The sequence below is a fragment of the Saccostrea cucullata genome, unplaced genomic scaffold (assembly GCF_032062105.1).
Source record: "Saccostrea cucullata isolate Sc308-1 unplaced genomic scaffold, CSIRO_AGI_Scuc_v1 ctg6572, whole genome shotgun sequence".
Classification (NCBI taxonomy): domain Eukaryota; kingdom Metazoa; phylum Mollusca; class Bivalvia; order Ostreida; family Ostreidae; genus Saccostrea; species Saccostrea cuccullata.
In genome coordinates this window covers 2,881-26,626 of record NW_026928384.1, presented here as the reverse complement: position 1 = coordinate 26,626, position 23,746 = coordinate 2,881, and the positions used below count along the sequence as shown (strand labels likewise).

Sequence of the window (23,746 nt, the reverse complement as noted above, 5' to 3'; positions counted from 1 at the left end):
TAAGGTGAGTCTATGTAGAGAAGAGTGGGTCAGTATCCACTTCTGATTTGGACAGCAAGGTGAGTCTATGTAGAGAAGAGTGGGTCAGTATCCACGTCTGATTTGGACAGCAAGGTGAGTCTATGTAGAGAAGAGCGGGTCAGTATCCACGTCTGATTTGGACAGTAAGGTGAGTTTATGTAGAGAAGATTGGGTCAGTATCCACGTCTGATTTGGACAGCAAGGTGAGTCTATGTAGAGAAGAGTGGGTGTATCCACGTCTGATTTGGACAGTAAGGTGAGTCTATGTAGAGAAGAGTGGGTCAGTTTCCACGTCTGATCTGGACAGTAAGGTGAGTCTATGTAGAGAAGAGTGGGTCAGTATCCACGTCTGATTTGGACAGCAAGGTGAGTCTATGTAGAGAAGAGTGGGTCAGTATCCACGTCTGATTTGGACAGCAAGGTGAGTCTATGTAGAGAAGAGTGGGTCAGTATCCACGTCTGATTTGGACAGCAAGGTGAGTCTATGTAGAGAATAGTGGGCCAGTATCCACGTCTGATTTGGACAGTAAGGTGAGTCTATGTAGAGAAGAGTGGGTCAGTAGTCATGTCTGATTTGTACAGTAAGGTGAGTCTATGTAGAGAAGAGTGGGTCAGTATCCACGTCTGATTTGGACAGCAAGGTGAGTGAACGCTGAAGACTGCTGTTTAAATTATTTTCTACTGGGAATTTGACATCAAACATCGAAACTTTAAGACCTGTCTTAGGTAAGACTTGCTTAAAACTCACCATAGTTTGGATGAGTATAACAATGAAATAATTATATTCTGTTGACTTATTAACATTAGGATGTGTTTATTGTCGACACCAAGAAAGCTGTCTTCGTCTGGATTGGATTGGAAACCTCTGTTGCTGAAAGAAAGAATGCAATGACTTATGCCCATGTAAGCAGAACTGTATTATCAGTAGATATAAATGATACATCTTGATTTACACTGGAACACACAAAATTTTATTAATTAATTTTACAGTGTATTTTTATCAAATTTGTACGTTTTTCCTTTAAGCAAAACTAGATCTTACATGTTGTTATGTTTATGGTCATAAACTTGAAAGTTCATTCATCAGATCTTGAGGATTAATAAAGTTACACCATGTCTGAATTTTCAGAAATATCTACAGAAAACAGACCATCCACTTCTGAGCGTCACATGTTTGTCTGAGGGAAAACATGACAGACAGATCAGGATGGCTCTCAGCGCCTAGTTACCCGAGGACAAAGGCCAAGGCTTATCTAATCCATTGATTAATATTTGACACCAAGAGATGACAGTTTCTGATTTGAAAGAAACTTTTAATATGTTGTTTTGATATCAGATATAATCGTAGTTCAAATGTTTTGATGTAGGTTTTAGCAATACATAGTTTTCTATCCAATGAGATAGATTTTTTATCCAAAGATATAGCTATAATTGAGATTTAGCAATATGTATAGTATTATTATGTATGGATTTATGTTCGGGGGGAAAATCACCACCGATTGTTGGAAAAAGTCATCTTTGTTTCTCTTTATCACTTACCTTTTTTCACTTTATATGCTTAATTTATATATTTTTCATATATACATGTACATACAATTATCAATGTTACTTATATAAAGGGTAGATTATATGGGTTTTGGGGTTTATGATTATTTTTGGAATTCTTTTTCATTCCTTTCTTTTTTTTCTAGTTTTATAGTGCTATTTTCTTGTGCAATAATACTGCATATTGCAGATCATCCTTATATAAAAATAAAAGTTATAGCATTCGATGTACTAGTATTTATATTCATTGAAGCAGTGCAGGTGTTGAAAATAGGAAATAGACTACCCCCAATACATAAGTATCAACCAGTCAAAAAAAGTTTTTATTGATTTTTTTCCACAAAAGGCTCATATTTGAGGAAGATTTAAGTAATTTTCAGATATTTTGATATTATATGAATAAATGGAGGGTATAGTGTATACACAAAGAGAGAGACGTGCTAAGAACTGTCCTATGACAGTGTAGCTGGAGAATTGTGGCGTTATGTTTTTATCAGTCCTTGACCTTCCCGTTATGAAAATAAAATGCAATTTACGACGCAAAATTTTCTGCACAGAATTGGGGATAATCTCTCCATTTTCTAGCATTGGTCAATCAACTTACTCACTCCATAATCCTAAAGAAGAAGGTATGGTTTTAGCTTTATTGCGCCCTAAAAATGTAATATCATCAAAAAGTTTTGAAACTGGCTTAAATATTAGTTAAATAAATGACTCTGAGAATCAGGAAAGAATATGTCATGAAGGTTTACCATTCTGCAAATATGACGTCATAAATGTGAAGCATTTCTCTATTTTCAACAGAAAAAGCCTCAAAATGGCTCATTTCAAGGGTGATTTTCCTTTAGAAAACAGTGTCCACAGCCGTCGCCCACGTTACTTTTTCGATATTTTGTGCAAAATTCAATAACAAATCACATATTTCAAGATCTTTGTGGCCGATGCCTGTGGACAATGTTATCTGAAAGAAAATTCCATTGAAAATTGGTGTCTTCTGCAACCTTTTAAGAAAATACAGGAAAATGCACATGTTTATGACGTCATAATTAGCATTTAAAAACACATGTGAGAAAAATGACTCGTATGATATTTCTGCATTGACCTTTAATTATTTAAAAAGCACAAGTTTTCAACTTTTACACCAGTTTTATTTTCTGGAAAATCATAGGGCAAAAATTGTTTGGAAACCATACCTTCTTCTTAAAGCAATATGAGCTGCATTTTTGAGAATTTAATTTTGCTGGTAAAATGTGTTATTATAATTAATTTGTATGTAATTTAAACCCCTATGACCAATAAGCCCAAAAATAAAGTTTAAAATTTTTCAGAAGTAATATTTCTATTCAACCGAACATACATTATAATATAAAAAATCATTATTGTACAGGACTACAATAATTCAATTTTGCTTCAACCAAAGCTAATAAAAAAATATTCATCGCTAAAATGAACAACATAAATTTTATTGATGTTTTAATTTTTCTGTCATAGAAATGTTAATTAAAAATTTTCCGATCTCAAATATGCAGCTAATATTGCTTTAATTCTTTAACGAGTCTGTATACTTTATTTGCCTCCCAATTATTCAGACTCATCTCTGTGTTTGCTTGTTGTGATCTTTTTTTAGATGACAGAAAATGCAAAACTGTCTGTTTAGATGAAAACGTATCTGGAGATGTATGAATAAAGTTGGTAAATAAATGTGCCTGGACTTAGGGAGGGAAATATAATTGACTGACCAGTACTGGAAAGTGGAGAAATTCTCGCCATTATTTCCATTACGGGACCTGTAGCGTTAAAGTCAAAGACTTAGACATAAACCATAACACTACACTTCTGTAGCTAATGAAAGAGAACACTGTTCTGTAAAAGAAGGATATGAAGATAATGAACATTATTATATGATTGAATAATTTTCACCTCTCTGATTGGCTGAGATCCAACTATGTTAGAAAAATACTACCTTGTATTGACCTGCACGTGACGTTCAAAGTCAATACAATGATTTATTTCCTCTACATTGATCTAAAAATAGATCGGGAAATTCCAAATTGATACAAATTGTTTTGGAAAGCAATTTAAACTACTTTGACTTTCTTTTCATGTGAACAAAACAAGCGAATATATATTTTCGGGTGAGGGTGGTAAGAGGGGATGAGATGCAGAGACTCCCCTCCAACACTTTTACTGAACAACAATTTTTACTTTTTTGGCAGTCAGTTTTCCCTGATAATAATCCTTCCTTTAAAAATCTATCGTAAAAAAAACTGACATATTTTTTTTTTCAAAGCAACTATATTTGATAAAAAAAAATAAAAAAAAAATAAATAAATAAGACCTGTAAGGTTGAAAATCATTTTAATTCTGCTTATCTTAATTATATTTGGATAGGACTTAATTAAATGCAAATAAGTAATGGGTTTTGTTTTATTTTATTAGTGAATCATATAATAAAACAATTATAGCCGTAAAAAAAAATATAAATATAAGCAAGTAATTTAACAATAACAAATAAATGTCAATTGTGCACAATATTTACAGTCAATATTTCACAAATTTAGTTTTTGCCATTGTTCTGTCTTTTGAGGGCATCAAGAAATGTGGGAATCTCCTGTAGAGCTTCCTCGCTCACTTAGCTATGTCGACTCCTTTCGGATCAAGCCCCTCCGAGAAATATATGTCCAAAGATCGGTTTTCACTCGTTACTTCACTTGTTTTGTATTGAATAGTTTTCGTCATTGTTATTCCTATGGTATGTGTCACTGTTACTTCCAGATCATCCTCACACTGTCCGTCTGCAATTTCGTTCTCCACTTCGAATTCGTCACTTGATATCTCGATTAAATCGCTATCACAGTATTCCATAGTGTCACTGTCACTGTCATTTACTGTGTCCTCTCCCGATTCTATAACGAAATCCTCTTCATCACTGGATACATCACTGTAGTCTGGATGTTTAATAATTCTATTGTTATAATCCATGATGAAAAGTTTACAAATCAAAAGTACTTAAATCGAATTCGCTAATTAGTTCTTTAGAATCATCCTCACGTCTGGCATTAACATTTCTCTTCAAATTGTCAATCCTGTTAAAACTTTCACCACAAAATCCACAACTGAACGATTTCACGGCATCTTCATTAAGTCTTTGGAAATGTCTTTTGAAATTGTCTAATCTTTTGAATAATAAACCACACTTTTCACATAATACTATCCTCATAAAGTTTTGGCTTTCGAATGGCCCTTCCCCGTCTTGCTTTGGTAGATGTACCCCGTTTTTGTGTATCACGTGACTGGTCGGTCGGAGGAGGCTCTGCAGCTGGAATACACAGGCCGCGGTTCGTCTTTGCCACGCTGACGGCGGTCTCTTTAGAAGTTGAGGAGGGATTCAGCTCGGGCATTCTCGGGTATTTCTTTGATTTTGAGGAGGTGTTTTAGTTTAAGCCTTGCATTTTTCCGCATTTGGAACGATTTTAGGTTGTCTGCATGGACAATTACGGGATAAGATTTCCTTGAATGTCTGATTTCAAATAACACATCACTTAATTTTTTAGTCACAATCCAAGGTCCAGTCCAGTTCCGAGCTAATTTAAGCTTCGTTCCCACTATTTGTTTTGGCTGAAATCTTCTCACAATATCACATTCATTGTAAGTTTCTCGTACGGCAGTTTTATCGTAATTTTTCTTTTGCCTCCGGACAGCTCCCAAAGTTCTGTCTCGTGCTTTTACACAAACTTTTCACATATTTCGTTTCTGTTATCTTTTCTCCTTTTCCGATTTCCAGTGATTCTGTTTGTAAATCTACGGGTACAGTCATCTCCGAACCAAACATCATGCGGTACGGTGTAATCCCAGTTGTGTCGTGTATTGAAGAGTTATAAGCCATAACAACACAATCAATGTAATCATCCCAGTCAGTTTGTTTCACATTTATATATTTAGACAACATCTCTTTAATTGTTCTGTTTAGTCTTTCCACCATTCTGTCAGATCGAGGATGAAATGCAGTTGTCCTTGTTTTCGCAATATCAAGCATTGAACACAAATGTTGAAACACTAAACTTTCAAATTGTACACATTGATCACTATGAAATTCATATGGATATCCGTATCTTTTAATCCATCCCCGGAAAAAGGCTGTAGCTGTTGTTTTTGCTTCCATGTTCGGTATAGGAAAAATCTCCGCAAAAATTGTAAACTAGTCCGATATAACTAAAATATATACATTGTCATTTGAAGTTTTAGGAAATGGGCCGGTGTAACGTTGAATATTGACCCGAGTTGAAAATTGACCCGAGGGTCATTTTTCAACGTTGAATATTGAACCGGGGTCATTTTTCAACGTTGAATATTGAGACCAAAAGTCGTTGAATTTATACCCGGGGTCATTTTTCAACAGCTTGATAATTTTTTTCTTACACCTGATGACGTCAACAAGTTGAAAATTGACCCTGTTGAATATTGACCCCACCTCAAAGTTCGAACATTTTTTTTAGCTGGGAAGTTGTTTTACGGGATTTATCAGTATCACTTTATTTATATTTCAGTTTCAATTTTTTTCCCTTTTCAAAAATAGAAATAAACATACAGTATCACCCCGTGTATACATGTACATTTTGATCAGTGCACGATTTCAGTTATCTTCAAGCATGACAACTTTATTTTTGATAATACTTTCCAAAATCCATGGTATTCATAATTAACTACAAAACAACGAGTATGGCATAAAACAAAAATCTTAAAAATCTGCTGTCTAGAAAGTGAGCCATATATAATTATATTGATCAGGTGGGTGGAACATCCCATCTAGTCAAATTCAGTATAAAAATAACAAAATTTATAGCCTAAATATTAGAATGAAACAGATCGACCAAAATGATTCCAATAATAGGTTATATTTGTGAAAAGAGCAATATAGCGACCATAGCATGTAAGTAATGCTGACTTTAAATAAATTGTTGAAATCCCTGTAACAATTAACTTATTTGTCAGTAGCCTGTCTCGGCTTGAAAATTGATCGCTTTCGGACCATAACCTTGAGAATGAGATTATTCTTATTCTAAAACAATCTTATTCTATAGAATGTGATTCCTATTTGATTACTTGTTATTTCTATTCCATAATTTGTAATTTGTATTCGATAAATTGCTATTCCAATTACAGGAAATGTGACAATATGATTCATATATCATAAAATTTACATATTTTTTTTCTCGAAAACACGCGTTTCTTATTCGATGCCATTAATATTTAAAACAATCGGTTGATAGTCGCTAATTTTGTCATTCCTATTCGATAATTTTATCTTTTTTGTTCGATAATAATTTGGTTTATATGCAATAAAGTTGTTGTTCGAAAACATACTAGCATCCATTTCTATTCGAAAAAATACGATTCTTATTCGATAAACTTCTCATCTTATTACATAATTTTATCTCTATGATCTCCTATGCGATGTTTTTTTTTATTCTTTTTCAATAATTGCCAAGATTGCATTCTGGGAAATATGACAAATTAAACTAGAATTGGTTGTAAACTCAATTAAATAGGAATGTAAAATTTAACATTATTATCGAATATAAATAATTTTATCACATAGATTGACGAAACAAAATTTGAAAATATGGGAATAAGGCACAAGTTTTCCCTCTTCAAGACTTAGAGACTAGATATCAGCATAAATTAAGCTGTTGCTGTTTAATATTAAATAAATGTGTTTCGTTTTATACATTGATGGAGTAATTATAGAGGATTTAGTTATTCAGAATAGTAATTTAATTATTTGATTATGTCTCGTATCAATTTTTGACAAAGATACCCAATATGCTTTAACATAATGTACATGTAGATCCTAATTCAAGACTTTAAGGCATTGTTACATCTCATCAATTACGGAACATTAAAAAATATTAATACAAGTTGTAGTAATTTTTTTTCAGAAACATCAAGTCATACTCTGTATTATCTTTAACTGAGAAATCAATACTCGTCTGTTTAAAAAAAAAATCTCCATTTTAACACTTGTTCTATGAGAAAACAAGGCGAACTTTATCATTATTCCTAGTCACTTTAATGAAATTTTCTAAAAGGACTCCTGCAATGTAGCATATGATCACAAGAAAAAAAATATGCATTTCAGATTCTATAAATAATAACTCAAGTCTTTATGCTGTTATATACTTAATCATGTGATCAAGTTTGAGCCAATCAGAGAGCTTAGAATAAAAGGTGATATCACCTTTTCGTGCTAAATAGGTGCTATCACCTATTGAATAAGTGGTATCACCTACTCGAAAAGGTGATATTACCTATTTGAATTTTTTACAACAGTCATTAATGAATGCTCCCTATAATATATAGATTACCACTGGAATCAAGAAAATTCGGACTACCCAGTTTTATTGCGTTTTCTACTATTTTCTTGTTGTTTACATAATATATAACTGAAATAAATTAATTTGTAAGCAAAAAAAAAAAAAGAACTACAGCTGTTCGACGGGAAAAGGTGATATCACCCAATCGAGTAGGCGATATCACAAATTCGAATGAGTGATATCAGCTATTCGAATTGGTGATATCACAAATTCAAATCAAATAAGTGATATCATCTATTGGAACAGGTGATATCACTTATTCAAATAGGGGATATTAATTTTTGCAGTAAATACCAAAAATGGGGCCTCATACCTATGAATTAAATCACAGTAGTGAAAACCCACTCATTAATATGTGTTTTTATGCTGTTGAATTTTGAACCGGTTTCATGATCAAAATTCCACGACCCGGCTCAGTTTTCAACGGATTAGGGTCTAAATTCAACACCTTTGGTCTCTGTATTCAACGTTGAAAAATGACCCCCGGGTCAATTTTCAACTCGGGTCAAAATTCAACGTTACACCGGCTATATCTGCTGCGACTTTTTCAATTCTTCCACCAGCAATATACGTTTCCATATACATGTAATTTCCATTCCTACGTCGATACGATATATCCTGGTGAGCTTGAGATAAAAGATACCACAGAGTCTGACATTTCTGTTTCATACTTGGATATTTTACTTGAAAAAGACACTAATGGTAATCTAACAACCCAGCTATATGATAAACGTGATGACTTTAACTTTTAAATTTTCACAGTGCGCCTATGGGTCGGGGGCTCCGGTCCTTTACTCTCTCTGCGTAAAGTATTTTAACTAGAGAAAAACTTCCCTGAGATACTGGTTGCACCCCCACGACTTTCAAATATATTGAGCTACGAGTCTGTTCCAACCCCATGCCATATAAGTTATGGCTTTTACTCATAGAAAAATTTCTTTTCATTCCAAATTTTCGCAAGTACGTATAATACCGGGTATACATACACGTTTATATTTTTCTATAGTATATATTTCACATTTAAAATTTATCTGTGCATACCAAAATACATAACTACATGTATTTAATATAAAAGTTGTGGTTGTAGAGGGGGAGGGGGATGGGACCAAAATAAAAGATTTGCTCAATCAATTTTTTGTGTGACTGTGGGCCCCTAACCCAACCCCAATCTGGCCCTTTTGTCAAGATTTCTGAATACCCTTATTCTAGCTAGTATGTAAATGCTTTGACCTAGAAAATACAGATAGATCCATGTATTATATTTGTTTGAAAGACGATAAAAAGCCAGGGAAAATTCGTGCTTTTCGTGCTTTACTTTTTGTAATCAGGTTAAAGTGTGATCCACCGCATGTTATTGTACTCTCGAAACCAAATAAAATATGATCTGCGCATGCTTAGTACCTAGCGGAAAGGTCTTAGTCCTAGGCCCAGTCTTACGTACGTACGCCGTTTTCTGAAACGTGATTTAGGCCCGACTAAATTTTGGCGTAACTTTCTTAGTTGGACTAACTTAGGCCCAAATCTACGACTTTTTGAGAAACGAGCCCCTGGGCTTTTTCGATTTTTTTTCTCATAAAAAATCTTTCATTGTCATATTTGTGATAAGATTTATACCAGCAAATCGAAAAATTACCTAAATCAAATGTTCTATGAAATCTACCCTACATTCTCTATATGAAATATATACATAGGGAGTAGATATTTTTGATAAAATGTAAGTTTAAGCAAATTTTCTGAACTGATAGGATAGATTATATCACAAATGTGTCGTCCATATAAAATTTATGTGAAAAAAGTCTTACAGGTCCGGGGGTCTATATTGGGGGAGGGGGGGGGGGGGGTCCTGTCCTCAAGCACCTGTGGTCTAAATGTAAATTTTTGTGATGATTAAAAAATGGAACATGAGTCGGAAAAGTTTTTATTCAAATAAAGCGTAATTTTACAGAGTTCCACTCACATTTTTATTATATTTAGACCATTGAATTTATAATCTATTAAAATCCGTAATAAATTTCATGTTTTGAAAGTCTTTAGTTTGTACAATTGTTTATTTTTTACATAGAATTACATCGTTGAATTAATAATACGAATTGAACCTTTGTTTTTAAAATTTCGAAAATTTCCCGCCAACGAAAATGAAAGTAGCTCTTCAGCAAAAGAAGGGAAATTTCAAACATGTGACTGATATGAGGAAAATGAGAAGCGAGACGAAGGAAATATTATTGGTAAAATGACAGATTCTGGGAAAACAAAAGACTTGTATACGATAAGGGATGTCACGCACGATTTCATCGTCACGGTCCATGGACGCGGACAGGTTCTCCTCATAGGTAAACAATTATACGATGTAGAACTTCAGTGGTGGATCAAGGAATTTCGTAAAGGGAGGGCGCAGTAGAAGGCAGGGGGGTAGTGGTGGGGATGCATTGAATGACCCAGTGAGTCTCCTCCTAGGTAAACAATTATATGAAGTAGAACTCACATCATCACTCATGGTTCTTTTGGTTCCTGAAAATTAGTTTGTTAGAGACTCCACACAGAAATATATCAGGTTGATCGCATTGCCATCTATGGCATTGTTTAACTCTACATATATTTTTGTAGCATTAAGGCATTTAAACAAGCTGGGAACAATTTAGTTTGAATAATCTGACTGTTTCCTGGGCAGGACAAGCTCTTATCCCCTCACCACAATTAGAATATGTCCCGTAGCAAATCACCGCGGATCCGCTACCAAATGATTTTGAAGAATACAGAATAAAATACACTGGAAATAACTTACGACCAAATTAATCATAGCAAACCTTTTTGAGATTATATATTATATATATATGATTTTTATCCTAATTAAAAAATAATCCATAATGATAAAATGGAAAAACTCAAACTTAATTTTCCAACGTTTTTCTTGCTTCAAATTTACACACCATGTTGACATTAAGAACCCTATGGATTGTTTTATGCGATGGCTTTAACTTTTCTATCGTTAAATTCCCTTACTTATGCAGCAATATACCTTCGTCACCTGCATACGGAGTATATATATCTCAGTTGATTCGATACGCAAGAGTGTGCTCTACGTATGAACAATTTCCTAAACAAGGTAAATTATTGACAAACAAGTTGATGAAACAGGAATATCAACTGTCTCGTTTAAAGTCATCATTTCGTAAGTTCTATGGTTGATACAATGACCTTGTCAGCAAATAAAATTTATCACTGAGTCAAATGCTGACTGACGTTTTTCCTACCAATGGTCAGTCTATTTTTATACACTGAATTGACGACATATACATACACAGTGTACATGGTGTATCTAACATTTAATATGCAAGAAATTCAGAAACAGGAAGAAATTTATAAAAACCTTCTGTTAAAGGAAATGTTTAACAATGTTTAATATCTTTAAGTTAGAATATACAAAGTATTAAACAAAAATATCACTCCAAAATCCCAACAAAAATGGGAGAAACTGATGCAAATTGAAATTACATGGAAAAAGATTTGGGGCTCAATTTATGAAGTTAGGTTAAAACAAAAGATTCAAGAATTTCAGTGGAAATGTTTGCATAACATTTTATACACTGAAGAAAAATTAAGCAAAATGGGTTTTTCAAATGGTAATTGTTTTTTCTGTAAATCAAATATTGAGAGTCAGAAACATCTATTTTATGAATGTAAACATGTCAAACCACTTTTAGAATTGGTACAAAATATAATGTTAAAAATCTCTGTAGTAAATTCAGTCAAAGTTGATGTATGTATTGTTTTATTGGGATTCTCAGGAGAACCCAAAAATGTTCGAATATGTATTAACACCTTGATTTATTTATACAAGTGGTCAATATGGAAAACAAGAAACAGCATTAAGTATGAAAATAAAAATATTACAAATTCAGCACTCTTGAGTGACTTCAAGAAAGAAATGAAATCAATCCTTCAACTCCTAAGAAATAATAAGAGTAACTTCAACAGAAATTTAAAATTAACATTAGATATGCTTACAGACTTTGATTAACTGTTACCTGTTTTCCTAAGTACAGATTTATATAATAATACAATGATGTTTTCATAGTTATATATTTACATTTTATTGTCATATTTTCACCAAAACTGATTCCATATTTATATATACGTATATTATTTGATTTATAATATGTATTAGATGTAAAATTATGTGTGACTTTGTATCTAAATAATAAAGCACCCTGCGTGGTGCTGTAGGGATTATTATTATGTATTGTTATAGAGGGAGCTTAGTCAGGGCCCCATCCCTGGCAGCTGCCCAACTTATCAGCTGTTTAATTGTTATAGGTCTGGGAAATAAATGAGGAAAAAAAAAAAAAAAAAAAAAAACCAGGGAAATAAAAACAAGCTGTAATTTGTAAAATTAAGAAACCATCTTTGTTTGATTCACAGGTCTTGGTGTAGATGGTAACATCCGGGCGGTTCCCACTGATAACAGCAGTGCTGATGGGATCTGTGTCTCTCTGTTACAGCTCACCCTCACTGAGAATGGGGGCATGGTACTGGCCCCAGCCAACCTTGACCTCAGCTGTACTATAAATAGCGAGGACCTCACGGGGGAAATCAACCTCATAAGTGGTGAGTAGACTGTATGATCAGCAGTGGGAACCTCATAGGGGGGATTAATCTCACAAGTGTTGATTTTATTGTATGATAAACAGTGGGGACTTCATAGGGGAAATTAATCTCATAAGTGATGAGTAGACAGTAGATTAACAGTTGGGCCTAATGGAGGAATTCATCTCATAAGTGATGATTTTATTGTATGAATAACAGTGTGGACATCATAGGGGGAAATCAAACTCATAAGTGGTGAGTAGACTGTATGATTAACAGTGGGGACCTCATAGGGGAAATTCATCTCCTAAGTGATGAGTAGACACAGGAAGAAACAAGACCTTTCAGTTAAAACTGAAAGGCGGCTTTCAGTAACTTTTCAGTGGCCATTCAGCCACTGAATGGCACATACATTTCAGTGACCTTTCAGTTGCCTTTCAGTCACATTTCAGATACCTTTCAGTCACCATTCAGCAGACACATTTCAGTCAACTTTCAGTGGCCTTTCCATCAACTTTCAGTGACCTTTCCGTCAACTTTCAGTGACCTTTCCGTCGTCTTTCAGTGACCTTTCCGTCGACTTTCAGTGACCTTTTTGTCGTCTTTCAGTGACCATTCCGTCGACTTTCAGTGACCTTTCTGTCGTCTTTCAGTGACCTTTCCGCCACCTTTCAGTGATATTTAAATCGCAATTTAGTAATTTTTTCACTAGCGTATTATTTTATAATCAGATATTTTTCCTTAACAAGGAAGCCATATTTTAAATAAAGATTTATTATTCAATCTTACTTGTGTTTTTTTTACTTATCGTGATCAAATTCGGGTACCTTAAAATATGTCTAGGTAATTATTATTGATAATTACAAGAATAAATAAATCGTTTATACATGCCTCTTGTAAAAAAAAATATATAGGAGATTTTAGCTTTCAAATGATATTGCTTTAATAAAATCATTCTACTAAGTTTTAGATAGAGAATTTACAATGATCTTAAATCTTTGACACAGGAACAGGTGCCCGTCTCTGATAATTGTCATCATCCTTATAAGAGATGTGTAATTAATTTGTCTATCCCCAAAATAAAATATGTGAGACTTATTCAAAATGATTTTTAATTGAATATTTCTAGTTACATTAAGAAAATAAATTCTTCAAGTGATAAAAAATGATGATCCGATAACGGATTCAAAATTTCAATAAATGCATAACATTCTATAGTGTTTATATGTGTATTTTTTCATGGAAATAAATAGTTCTGATTAATGAGACAGAATTAATATTATTTAAACCATTTCTGGAAGATCGCAAGTATAACTGATCAATTTCGTTTCTTAATTATGTCATTGTCAAAACTGCAGGATATTTAGTTTTTCAAAGACATTATTTTAAATTAATTTTTAATTACAAGAATAAACAAATCGTTTATACATGCCTCTTGTAGAAAAAAAATATATAGGAGATTTTAGCTTTCTAAATGATATTGCTTTAATAAAATCATTCTACTAAGTTTCTAGCTAGAGAATTTACAACGATCTTAAATCTTTGACACAGTAACAGGTGCCCGTCTCTGATAATTGTCATTATCCCGATAGGAGATGTGTAATTAATTAGTCTGTCCCAAAAATCCGCGCAACTAACATAGAATATACAAAAGATATACAAGATATATACACATCGCAGCTCCTCGATACAACAGGTGAACTGATTGTTCCATCGATTTCAATAAATTAATTGATTTTTAATCTTCATTTGTCAACAAGAAGTCGTAGCGTAATTGATAAGGTCGCGGACACCTACGCAGGAGACCCGGGTTCGATTCTGTGCATGGGTTCAAATTTTTTTTTTCTTGTATTAATTTTTTCGTATTTTTTTTTTATTCGGAATTAGATACATTTAATGCTATTATACCAGGAAAAAGTGAAATAAAATTTTTAGGTTAAAAAATAAGCCGATTATTCAATAAAATGATTCAACTGAATGATCACGGAAAGGTCACTGAAATGTATGTGCCATTCAGTCGACTGAATGGTAACTGAATGATCACGGAAAGGTCACGGGAAAGGGTCTTTTCAGTGACCTTTCAGTGACCTTTCATTGACCATTCAGTGGCCATTCAGCCACCATTCAGTCGACTGAATGGTGGATTTTCATCCTGTGAGACTACAAATAACAGTGGGGACCTCATAGGGGGAATTAATCTCATAAGTGATGAATTTATTGTATAAATAACAGTGGGGCCTCATAGGGGGAAATCAAACTCAAAAGTGATGAGTAGACTGAACTTAAAATAGCTAGGACCTCACAGGGGGAAATCAACCTCATTTCTTATCAAATTATTTTACATCAAACTGTAACTTGTATGAGCTCAGTGATATAGATGTTTTAAAAGAGAAGTTTATTTTTAGGTTTCTTAACTCTTGTGAGCTTGGTGATATGTTGAAGTTTATTTTTAGGTGTCCCTACAGGGTTTTTTTTTAGGGGTCGTAGGGGGCCTGTATAAGGCCCCATTCCCAATGGTAAAAAGTATGTATTTTTCCCAATTTCATTGTAGAAAATTCCCAAAAGAAAATCGAAACAAACAAACCGATTAAAAAATGTTCAAATGCAGTAACATTTTTATCAAAAGTATTGTTCTAAATATAAATCTAAAAGGCATTCTCCCAAAAATGATTGACTGAATGCAAAATATGTCAAAGAAATACTTTGCAAATAAAACAAAAACCCTCTTATTTGAATTTATATAGAAAAAATATCAAATATGATACTTTTCCCAATATCAACCAAATGTCGCTATTTTTCCCAATTGGAAAGGCCCAGGCCCTTGTTTTTAAGACCTAGAAAAAACCCTGCCCTATAGACGTCGCAGACAGGACCCTTAGGATATATCAGGGAGGTGTCCCAAGCCGTAAACTACCCCCTACCCCAGGGATCACAGTCAAGTCCTCACCCCCACCTAAACCCAAGAGAGAGGGGGAGATAATACTGGTAAGTTATACATCTCACCTAAACCAAAGAGAGAAGGGGAGATAATACTGGTAAATTATACATCTCATCACCTAAACCAAAGAGAGAATGGGAGATAATACTGGTAAGTTATACATCTCACCTAAACCAAAGAGAGAAGGGGGGATAATACTGGTAAGTTATACATCTCACCTAAACCAAAGAGAGAAGGGGAGATAATACTGGTAAGTTATGCATCTCACCTAAACCAAAGAGAGAAGGGGAGATAATACTGGTAAGTTATACATCTCACCTAAACCAAAGAGAGAAGGGGAGATAATACTGGTAAGTTATACATCTCACCTAAACCAAAGAGAGAAGGGGAGATAATACTGGTAAGTTATACATCTCACCTAAACCAAAGAGAGAAGGGGAGATAATACTGGTAAGATATACATCTCACCTAAACCAAAGAGAGAAGGGGAGATAATACTGGTAAGTTATACATCTCACCCAAACCAAAGAGAGAAGGGGAGATAATACTGGTAAGTTATACATCTCACCTAAACCAAAGAGAGAAGGGGAGATAATACTGGTAAGTTATACATCTCACCTAAACCAAAGAGAGAAGGGGAGATAATACAGGTAAGTTATACATCTCACCTAAACCAAAGAGAGAAGGGGAGATAATACTGGTAAGTTATACATCTCACCTAAACCAAAGAGAGAAGGGGAGATAATACTGGTAAGTTATACATCTCACCTAAACCAAAGAGAGAAGGGGAGATAATACAGGTAAGTTATACATCTCACCTAAACCCAAGAGAGAAGGGGAGATAATACTGGTAAGTTATACATCTCATCACTTAAACCAAAGAGAGAAGGGGAGATAATATTGGTAAGTTATACAGTGAGCTTCAACCATTGAGAGAATGGGAGATAATACTGGTAAGTTATACATCTCACCTAAACCAAAGAGAGAAGGGGAGATAATACTGGTAAGTTATACATCTCACCTAAACCAAAGAGAGAAGGGGAGATAATACTGGTAAGTTATACATCTCACCTAAACCAAAGAGAGAAGGGGAGATAATACTGGTAAGTTATACATCACACCTAAACCAAAGAGAGAAGGGGAGATAATACTGGTAAGTTATACATCTCACCTAAACCAAAGATAGAAAGGGAGATAATACTGGTAAGTTATACATCTCACCTAAACCAAAGAGAGAAGGGGAAATAAGACTGGTAAGTTATACATCTCACCTAAACCAAAGAGAGAAGGGGAGATAATACAGGTAAGTTATACATCACACCTAAACCAAAGAGAGAAGGGGAAATAATACTGGTAAGTTATACATCTCACCTAAACCAAAGAGAGAAGGGGAGATAATACTGGTAAGTTATACATCTCACCTAAACCAAAGAGAGAAGGGGAGATAATACTGGTAAGTTATACATCTCACCTAAACCAAAGAGAGAAGGGGGGATAATACTGGTAAGTTATACATCTCACCTAAACCAAAGAGAGAAGGGGAGATAATACAGGTAAGTTTTACATCTCACCTAAACCAAAGAGAGAAGGGGAGATAATACTGGTAAGTTATACATCTCACCTAAACCAAAGAAAGAAGGGGAGATAATACTGGTAAGTTATACATCTCACCTAAACCAAAGAGAGAAGGGGAGATAATATTGGTAAGTTATACAGTGAGCTTCAACCATTGAGAGAATGGGAGATAATACTGGTAAGTTATACATCTCACCTAAACCAAAGAGAGAAGGGGAGATAATACTGGTAAGTTATACATCTCACCTAAACCAAAGAGAGAAGGGGAGATAATACTGGTAAGTTATACATCTCACCTAAACCAAAGAGAGAAGGGGAGATAATACAGGTAAGTTATACATCTCACCTAAACCAAAGAGAGAAGGGGAGATAATACTGGTAAGTTATACATCTCACCTAAACCAAAGAGAGAAGGGGAGATAATACTGGTAAGTTATACATCTCACCTAAACCAAAGAGAGAAGGGGAGATAATACAGGTAAGTTATACATCTCACCTAAACCCAAGAGAGAAGGGGAGATAATACTGGTAAGTTATACATCTCATCACTTAAACCAAAGAGAGAAGGGGAGATAATATTGGTAAGTTATACAGTGAGCTTCAACCATTGAGAGAATGGGAGATAATACTGGTAAGTTATACATCTCACCTAAACCAAAGAGAGAAGGGGAGATAATACTGGTAAGTTATACATCTCACCTAAACCAAAGAGAGAAGGGGAGATAATACTGGTAAGTTATACATCTCACCTAAACCAAAGAGAGAAGGGGAGATAATACTGGTAAGTTATACATCACACCTAAACCAAAGAGAGAAGGGGAGATAATACTGGTAAGTTATACATCTCACCTAAACCAAAGATAGAAAGGGAGATAATACTGGTAAGTTATACATCTCACCTAAACCAAAGAGAGAAGGGGAAATAAGACTGGTAAGTTATACATCTCACCTAAACCAAAGAGAGAAGGGGAGATAATACAGGTAAGTTATACATCACACCTAAACCAAAGAGAGAAGGGGATATAATACTGGTAAGTTATACATCTCACCTAAACCAAAGAGAGAAGGGGAGATAATACTGGTAAGTTATACATCTCACCTAAACCAAAGAGAGAAGGGGAGATAATACTGGTAAGTTATACATCTCACCTAAACCAAAGAGAGAAGGGGAAATAAGACTGGTAAGTTATACATCTCACCTAAACCAAAGAGAGAAGGGGGGATAATACTGGTAAGTTATACATCTCACCTAAACCAAAGAGAGAAGGGGAGATAATACTGGTAAGTTATACATCTCACCTAAACCAAAGAGAGAAGGGGGGATAATACTGGTAAGTTATACATCTCACCTAAACCAAAGAGAGAAGGGGAGATAATACAGGTAAGTTTTACATCACACCTAAACCAAAGAGAGAAGGGGAGATAATACTGGTAAGTTATACATCTCACCTAAACCAAAGAGAGAAGGGGAGATAATACTGGTAAGTTTTACATCTCATCTAAACCAAAGAGATGAGGGGAGATAATACTGGTAAGTTATACATCTCAGCTAAACCAAAGAGAGAAGGGGAGATAATACTGGTAAGTTATACATCTCACCTAAACCAAAGAGAGAAGGGGAGATAATACTGGTAAGTTATACATCTCACCTAAACCAAAGAGAGAAGGGGAGATAATACAGGTAAGTTATACATCTCACCTAAACCAAAGAGAGAAGGGGAGATAATACTGGTAAGTTATACATCTCACCTAAACCAAAGAGAGAAGGGGAGATAATACAGGTAAGTTATACATCTCACCTAAACCAAAGAGAGAAGGGGAGATAATACTGGTAAGTTATACATCTCACCTAAACCAAAGAGAGAAGGGGAGATAATACTGGTAAGTTATACATCTCACCTAAACCAAAGAGAGAAGGGGAGATAATACAGGTAAGTTATACATCACACCTAAACCAAAGAGAGAAGGGGAGATAATCCTGGTAAGTTATACATCTCACCTAAACCAAAGAGAGAAGGGGAGATAATACAGGTAAGTTATACATCACACCTAAACCAAAGAGAGAGGGGGAGATAATACTGGTAAGTTATACATCTCACCTAAACCAAAGAGAGAAGGGGAGATAATACAGGTAAGTTATACATCACACCTAAACCAAAGAGAGAAGGGGAGATAAACCTGGTAAGTTATACATCTCACCTAAACCAAAGAGAGAAGGGGAGATAATACAGGTAAGTTATACATCACACCTAAACCAAAGAGAGAAGGGGGGATAATACTGGTAAGTTATACATCACACCTAAACCAAAGAGAGAAGGGGGATAATACTGGTAAGTTATACATCACACCTAAACCAAAGAGAGAAGGGGAGATAATACTTGTAAGTTATACATCTCATCACTTAAACCAAAGAGAGAAGGGGAGATAATATTGGTAAGTTATACAGTGAGCTTCAACCATTGAGAGAATGGGAGATAATACTGGTAAGTTATACATCTCACCTAAACCAAAGAGAGAAGGGGAGATAATACTGGTAAGTTATACATCTCACCTAAACCAAAGAGAGAAGGGTAGATAATACTGGTAAGTTATACATCACACCTAAACCAAAGAGAGAAGGGGAGATAATACTGGTAAGTTATACATCACACCTAAACCAAAGAGAGAAGGGTAGATAATACTGGTAAGTTATACATCACACCTAAACCAAAGAGAGAAGGGGAGATAATACTGGTAAGTTATACATCACACCTAAACCAAAGAGAGAAGGGGAGATAATGCTGGTAAGTTATATATCTCACCTAAACAAAAGAGAGAAGGGGAGATAATACTGGTAAGTTATAAAGTGAGCTTCAACCAAATGATCATCAAACTTAGAATGTCTATATATGAATTATTATCTAACATAGAATGTCTATATTTGGATGATCATTTAATATAGATGTTGACTACACCCTCTCTCATGTCCTGGACGCACAACATACGGAGTATTTCATAAGTTATTAAACCAACAGATTTGACAGACTATGTATAGTGATTTTCCAACATCTCGTTAACAAATAACCTTGACCTTTAAGGCATGAGATTGAGACAAGGACACAACCCTTCTTAAGATTAACAGGATCAAACATAACACAGCCTTGGATTGGATAAAAACTCTCATTGCAGGGTTTAATTTTTAGCTCACCTGAGCCGAAGGCTCAAGTAAGCTTTTCTGATAACATCTTGTCCGTCGTCCATCTGTCTAGCTGTCCGTCTGTAAACTCTTCACATTATGATTTTCGACTTCTTCTCAAGAACCACTTGGCCAATTTTGACCAGACTTAGCACAAAGCATCCTTGGGTGAAGGAGAAATTAATTTTTAAAATGAAGGGGCATATCCCCTTGCAAGGGGAGATAATCAAGAAAAGACAAAAATAGGGTTGGGTCATTAAAAAATCTTCTTCTCAAGAACCACTGTGCCAGTAAAGCTGAAACTTATGTGGAAGCATCCTGGGGTACTGTAGATTCTAAATTGTACAAATCATGACCTCCGGGGGAAGGGCGGGGCCACAATGGGGAATCAATATTTTACATAGAAATATATAGGAAAAATCTTTGAAAATCTTCTTCTCAAGAACCACTGGGTCAGAAAAGCTTAAAGTAATGTGGAAGCATCCTGGGGTAGTGTAGATTCTAAATTGTTCAAACCATGACCCCGTGGGGTAGGGCGGGGCCACAATGGGAAATAAATGTGTTACATAGAGATATATAGGAAAAATCTTTGAAAATCTTCTTCTCAAGAACCACTGGACCAGAAAAGCTGAAACGTATGTGGAAGCATCCTGGGGTAGTGTAGATTCTAAATTGTACAAATCATGACCCCCGTGGGTAGGGCGGGGCCACAATGGGGAATCAATGTTTTACATAGAAATATATAGGAAAAATCTTTGTAAATCTTATTCTCAAGAACCCCCGGACCAAAAAAGCTGAAACTTATGTGGAAGCATCCTGGGGTACTGTAGATTCTTAACTGTTCAAACCATGACCCCCAGGGGAAGGGTTGGGCCACAATGGGAAATCATTGTGTTACATAGAAATATATAGGAAAAATCTTTGAAAATCTTCTTCTCAAGAACCGTCGGACCAAAAAAGCTGAAACTTATGTGGAAGCATCCTGGGGTAATGTAGATTCTAAATTGTACAAATCATGACCCCCGAGGGTAGGGCGGGGCCACAATGGGGAATCAATGTTTAAAATAGAAATATTAAGAAAAATTTTTGATAATCTTCTTCTCAAGAACCACTGGGCCAGAAAAGCTGAAACTTATGTGGAAGCATCCTGGGATATTGTTTAAGATTCTAAATTGTTCAAATCATGACCCCCGGGGTAGGACAGGGCCACAATAGGGAATCAGTTTTTTGCATAGAAATATATTGGAAAATTCTTTGAAAATCTTCTCAAGAACCACTGGGTCAGAAAAGCTGAAACTTATGTGGAAGCATTCTAGGGTAGTGTAGATTCTAAATTGTTCAAATCAAGACCCCCGCATGTAGGGTGGGGCCACAATGGGGAATCAAAGTTTTACAATGAAATATATAGGAAAAATTTTGAAAATCTTCTTCTCAAGAACCACTGAGTCAGAGAAGCTGAAACTTATGTGGAAGCATTCTAGGGTAGTGTAGATTCTAAATTGTTCAAATCATGACCCCCGGGGGTAGGGTGTTGGGCGGGGCCACAATGGGGAATCAATGTTTTACATAGAAATATATAGAAAAAATCTTTGAAAATCAAAGCTGAAACTTATTTGGAAGCTTCCTGGGGTAGTCTAGATTTCAAATTGTTTAAATAATGATAAGTTGGAAGGGTGGGGTCATAATATGTATTTCAAGGGGGAAATCTGGTAAAGAACAGAATGGCCAATGCTTCTCAGGTGAGCGATGTGGCCCATGGGCCTCTTGTTTGACATATAACCAGAGACATGCTTGCTTACTTCCTTAATGTGTCAGTTTTTTTGGGAGATGTAATGTTTTTATTTGCGGTAGGAAAACGTGTTTGGTTGATTAGAAATTCAAACTGTTCAATCAGTGTTTAATGTGTTTTGGGAAAAATTATGAAATGAAGATACCTCATTTAACAATAACCTACTATAATATGGATTTTCTATTGTTTTTCTTCAGGAAGGGGAAAAAGAAAAGGAAAAGACACCAGTGCCATTCATAGATCCTGAACTCCTGATCAACATCAAATCAACAGAGAAGGTGAGAGTATTATAATTATAGACCCTGAACTCCTGATCTACATCAAATCAACAGTCACGGTTAGCGTATTAGAATTATAGACTGTGAACTCCTGATCAACATCAAATCAACAGACAAGGTGAGAGTATTAGAATTATAGAACGTGAACTTCTGATCAACATCAAATCAACAGTCAAGGTTAAAGTATTAGAATTATAGACCCTGAACTCCTGATCTACATCAACGTGAACTTCTGATCAACATGAAATCAACACACAAGGTTAGAGTATTAGAATTATAGACTGTGAACTTCTGATCAACATCAAATCAACAGAGAAGGTGAGAGTATTAGAATTATAGACCCTGAACTTCTGATCAACATCAAATCAACAGTCAAGGTTAAAGTAATAGAATTATAGACTGTGAACTCCTGACCAACATCAAATCAACACACAAGGTTAGAGTATTATAATTATAGAACGTGAACTTCTGATCAACATCAAATCAACAGTCAAGGTCAAAGTATTAGAATTATAGACTGTGAACTTCTGACCAACATCAAATCAACACACAAGGTTAAAGTATTAGAATTATAGACCCTGAACTTCTGATCAACATCAAATCAACACACAAGGTTAGAGTATTAGAATTATAGACCCTGAACTTCTGATCAACATCAAATCAACACACAAGGTGAGAATATTACAGTCCCTGAAACGTTCTACTTTCCCAACTGAACGGTGAGCGAACGCTGAACGAACGGTGAACGAACGGTGAACGTAAAATGAACGATCTTTTCGGAATGCCTCAGATTTTTTCCTTGCATTTAAATTATTCTGTTATATTCTAATGTTAGATGCTAAAATATAAATAAACAACAAATAAATAAGCGAATAAATAATTAAAACATTTTTTCTGCACATAAGTATGATGTTTTAAATCAATATTTTAAAAACACGATTTTTATTGCCGTAAAACATGTGTGTTTGTTACCGAACACCTGTCGTATAAAAGATAAAATTAATTTACTAATAAAAGAAATCTGCTTATTCTTTTGACTATTAAAATAATGTGGACTTCAGAAGAGAAAACTACTATACTTACAGAATGAATTATTAGATTAAAACTAAACTAGTGCTAATTGTAACGGGAACCGTTACAGATGTTCCCCAAACGCTCCCCAACTCCCTTTTGGTGCTATATTCCCAATAAGCCTTATTAAATAAGACAACATCTGTGCATTTTTGACTTTAACAACGTTTTCCTAGAAGAATACCAGTTATATTCAAATCTTAACATTGCACGCTGCGCATGTAAATGCACGTGTGTAATGATCATATCATCTTGTCTAAACTTTCTATATATATATATAAATAAAATATTATATATTAAAGCATTTAGTCCAAAAGTATTAAAATAACTCATTCAAGTGTATTTTTTATTTCATTCGTTCCAAATGCACGCACGTACGTACACGTGCATGATGAC

At 34.7% G+C, this 23,746-nt stretch overlaps 1 protein-coding gene across 1 annotated transcript; it reads left to right on the top strand.

Moving 5' to 3' along the window:
* Positions 1 to 10,137: 10,137 nt before the first annotated feature.
* Positions 10,138 to 22,318, top strand: LOC134277417 (uncharacterized). Its single transcript, XM_062759750.1, has 5 exons — positions 10,138 to 10,270; positions 12,360 to 12,545; positions 15,076 to 15,131; positions 15,363 to 15,509; positions 22,199 to 22,318. Exons 1-5 carry the CDS (start codon positions 10,171 to 10,173, stop codon positions 22,292 to 22,294), a joined length of 585 nt encoding a protein of 194 aa, XP_062615734.1. The 5' UTR covers positions 10,138 to 10,170; the 3' UTR covers positions 22,295 to 22,318.
* The last annotated feature ends 1,428 nt before the right edge of the window (positions 22,319 to 23,746 follow it).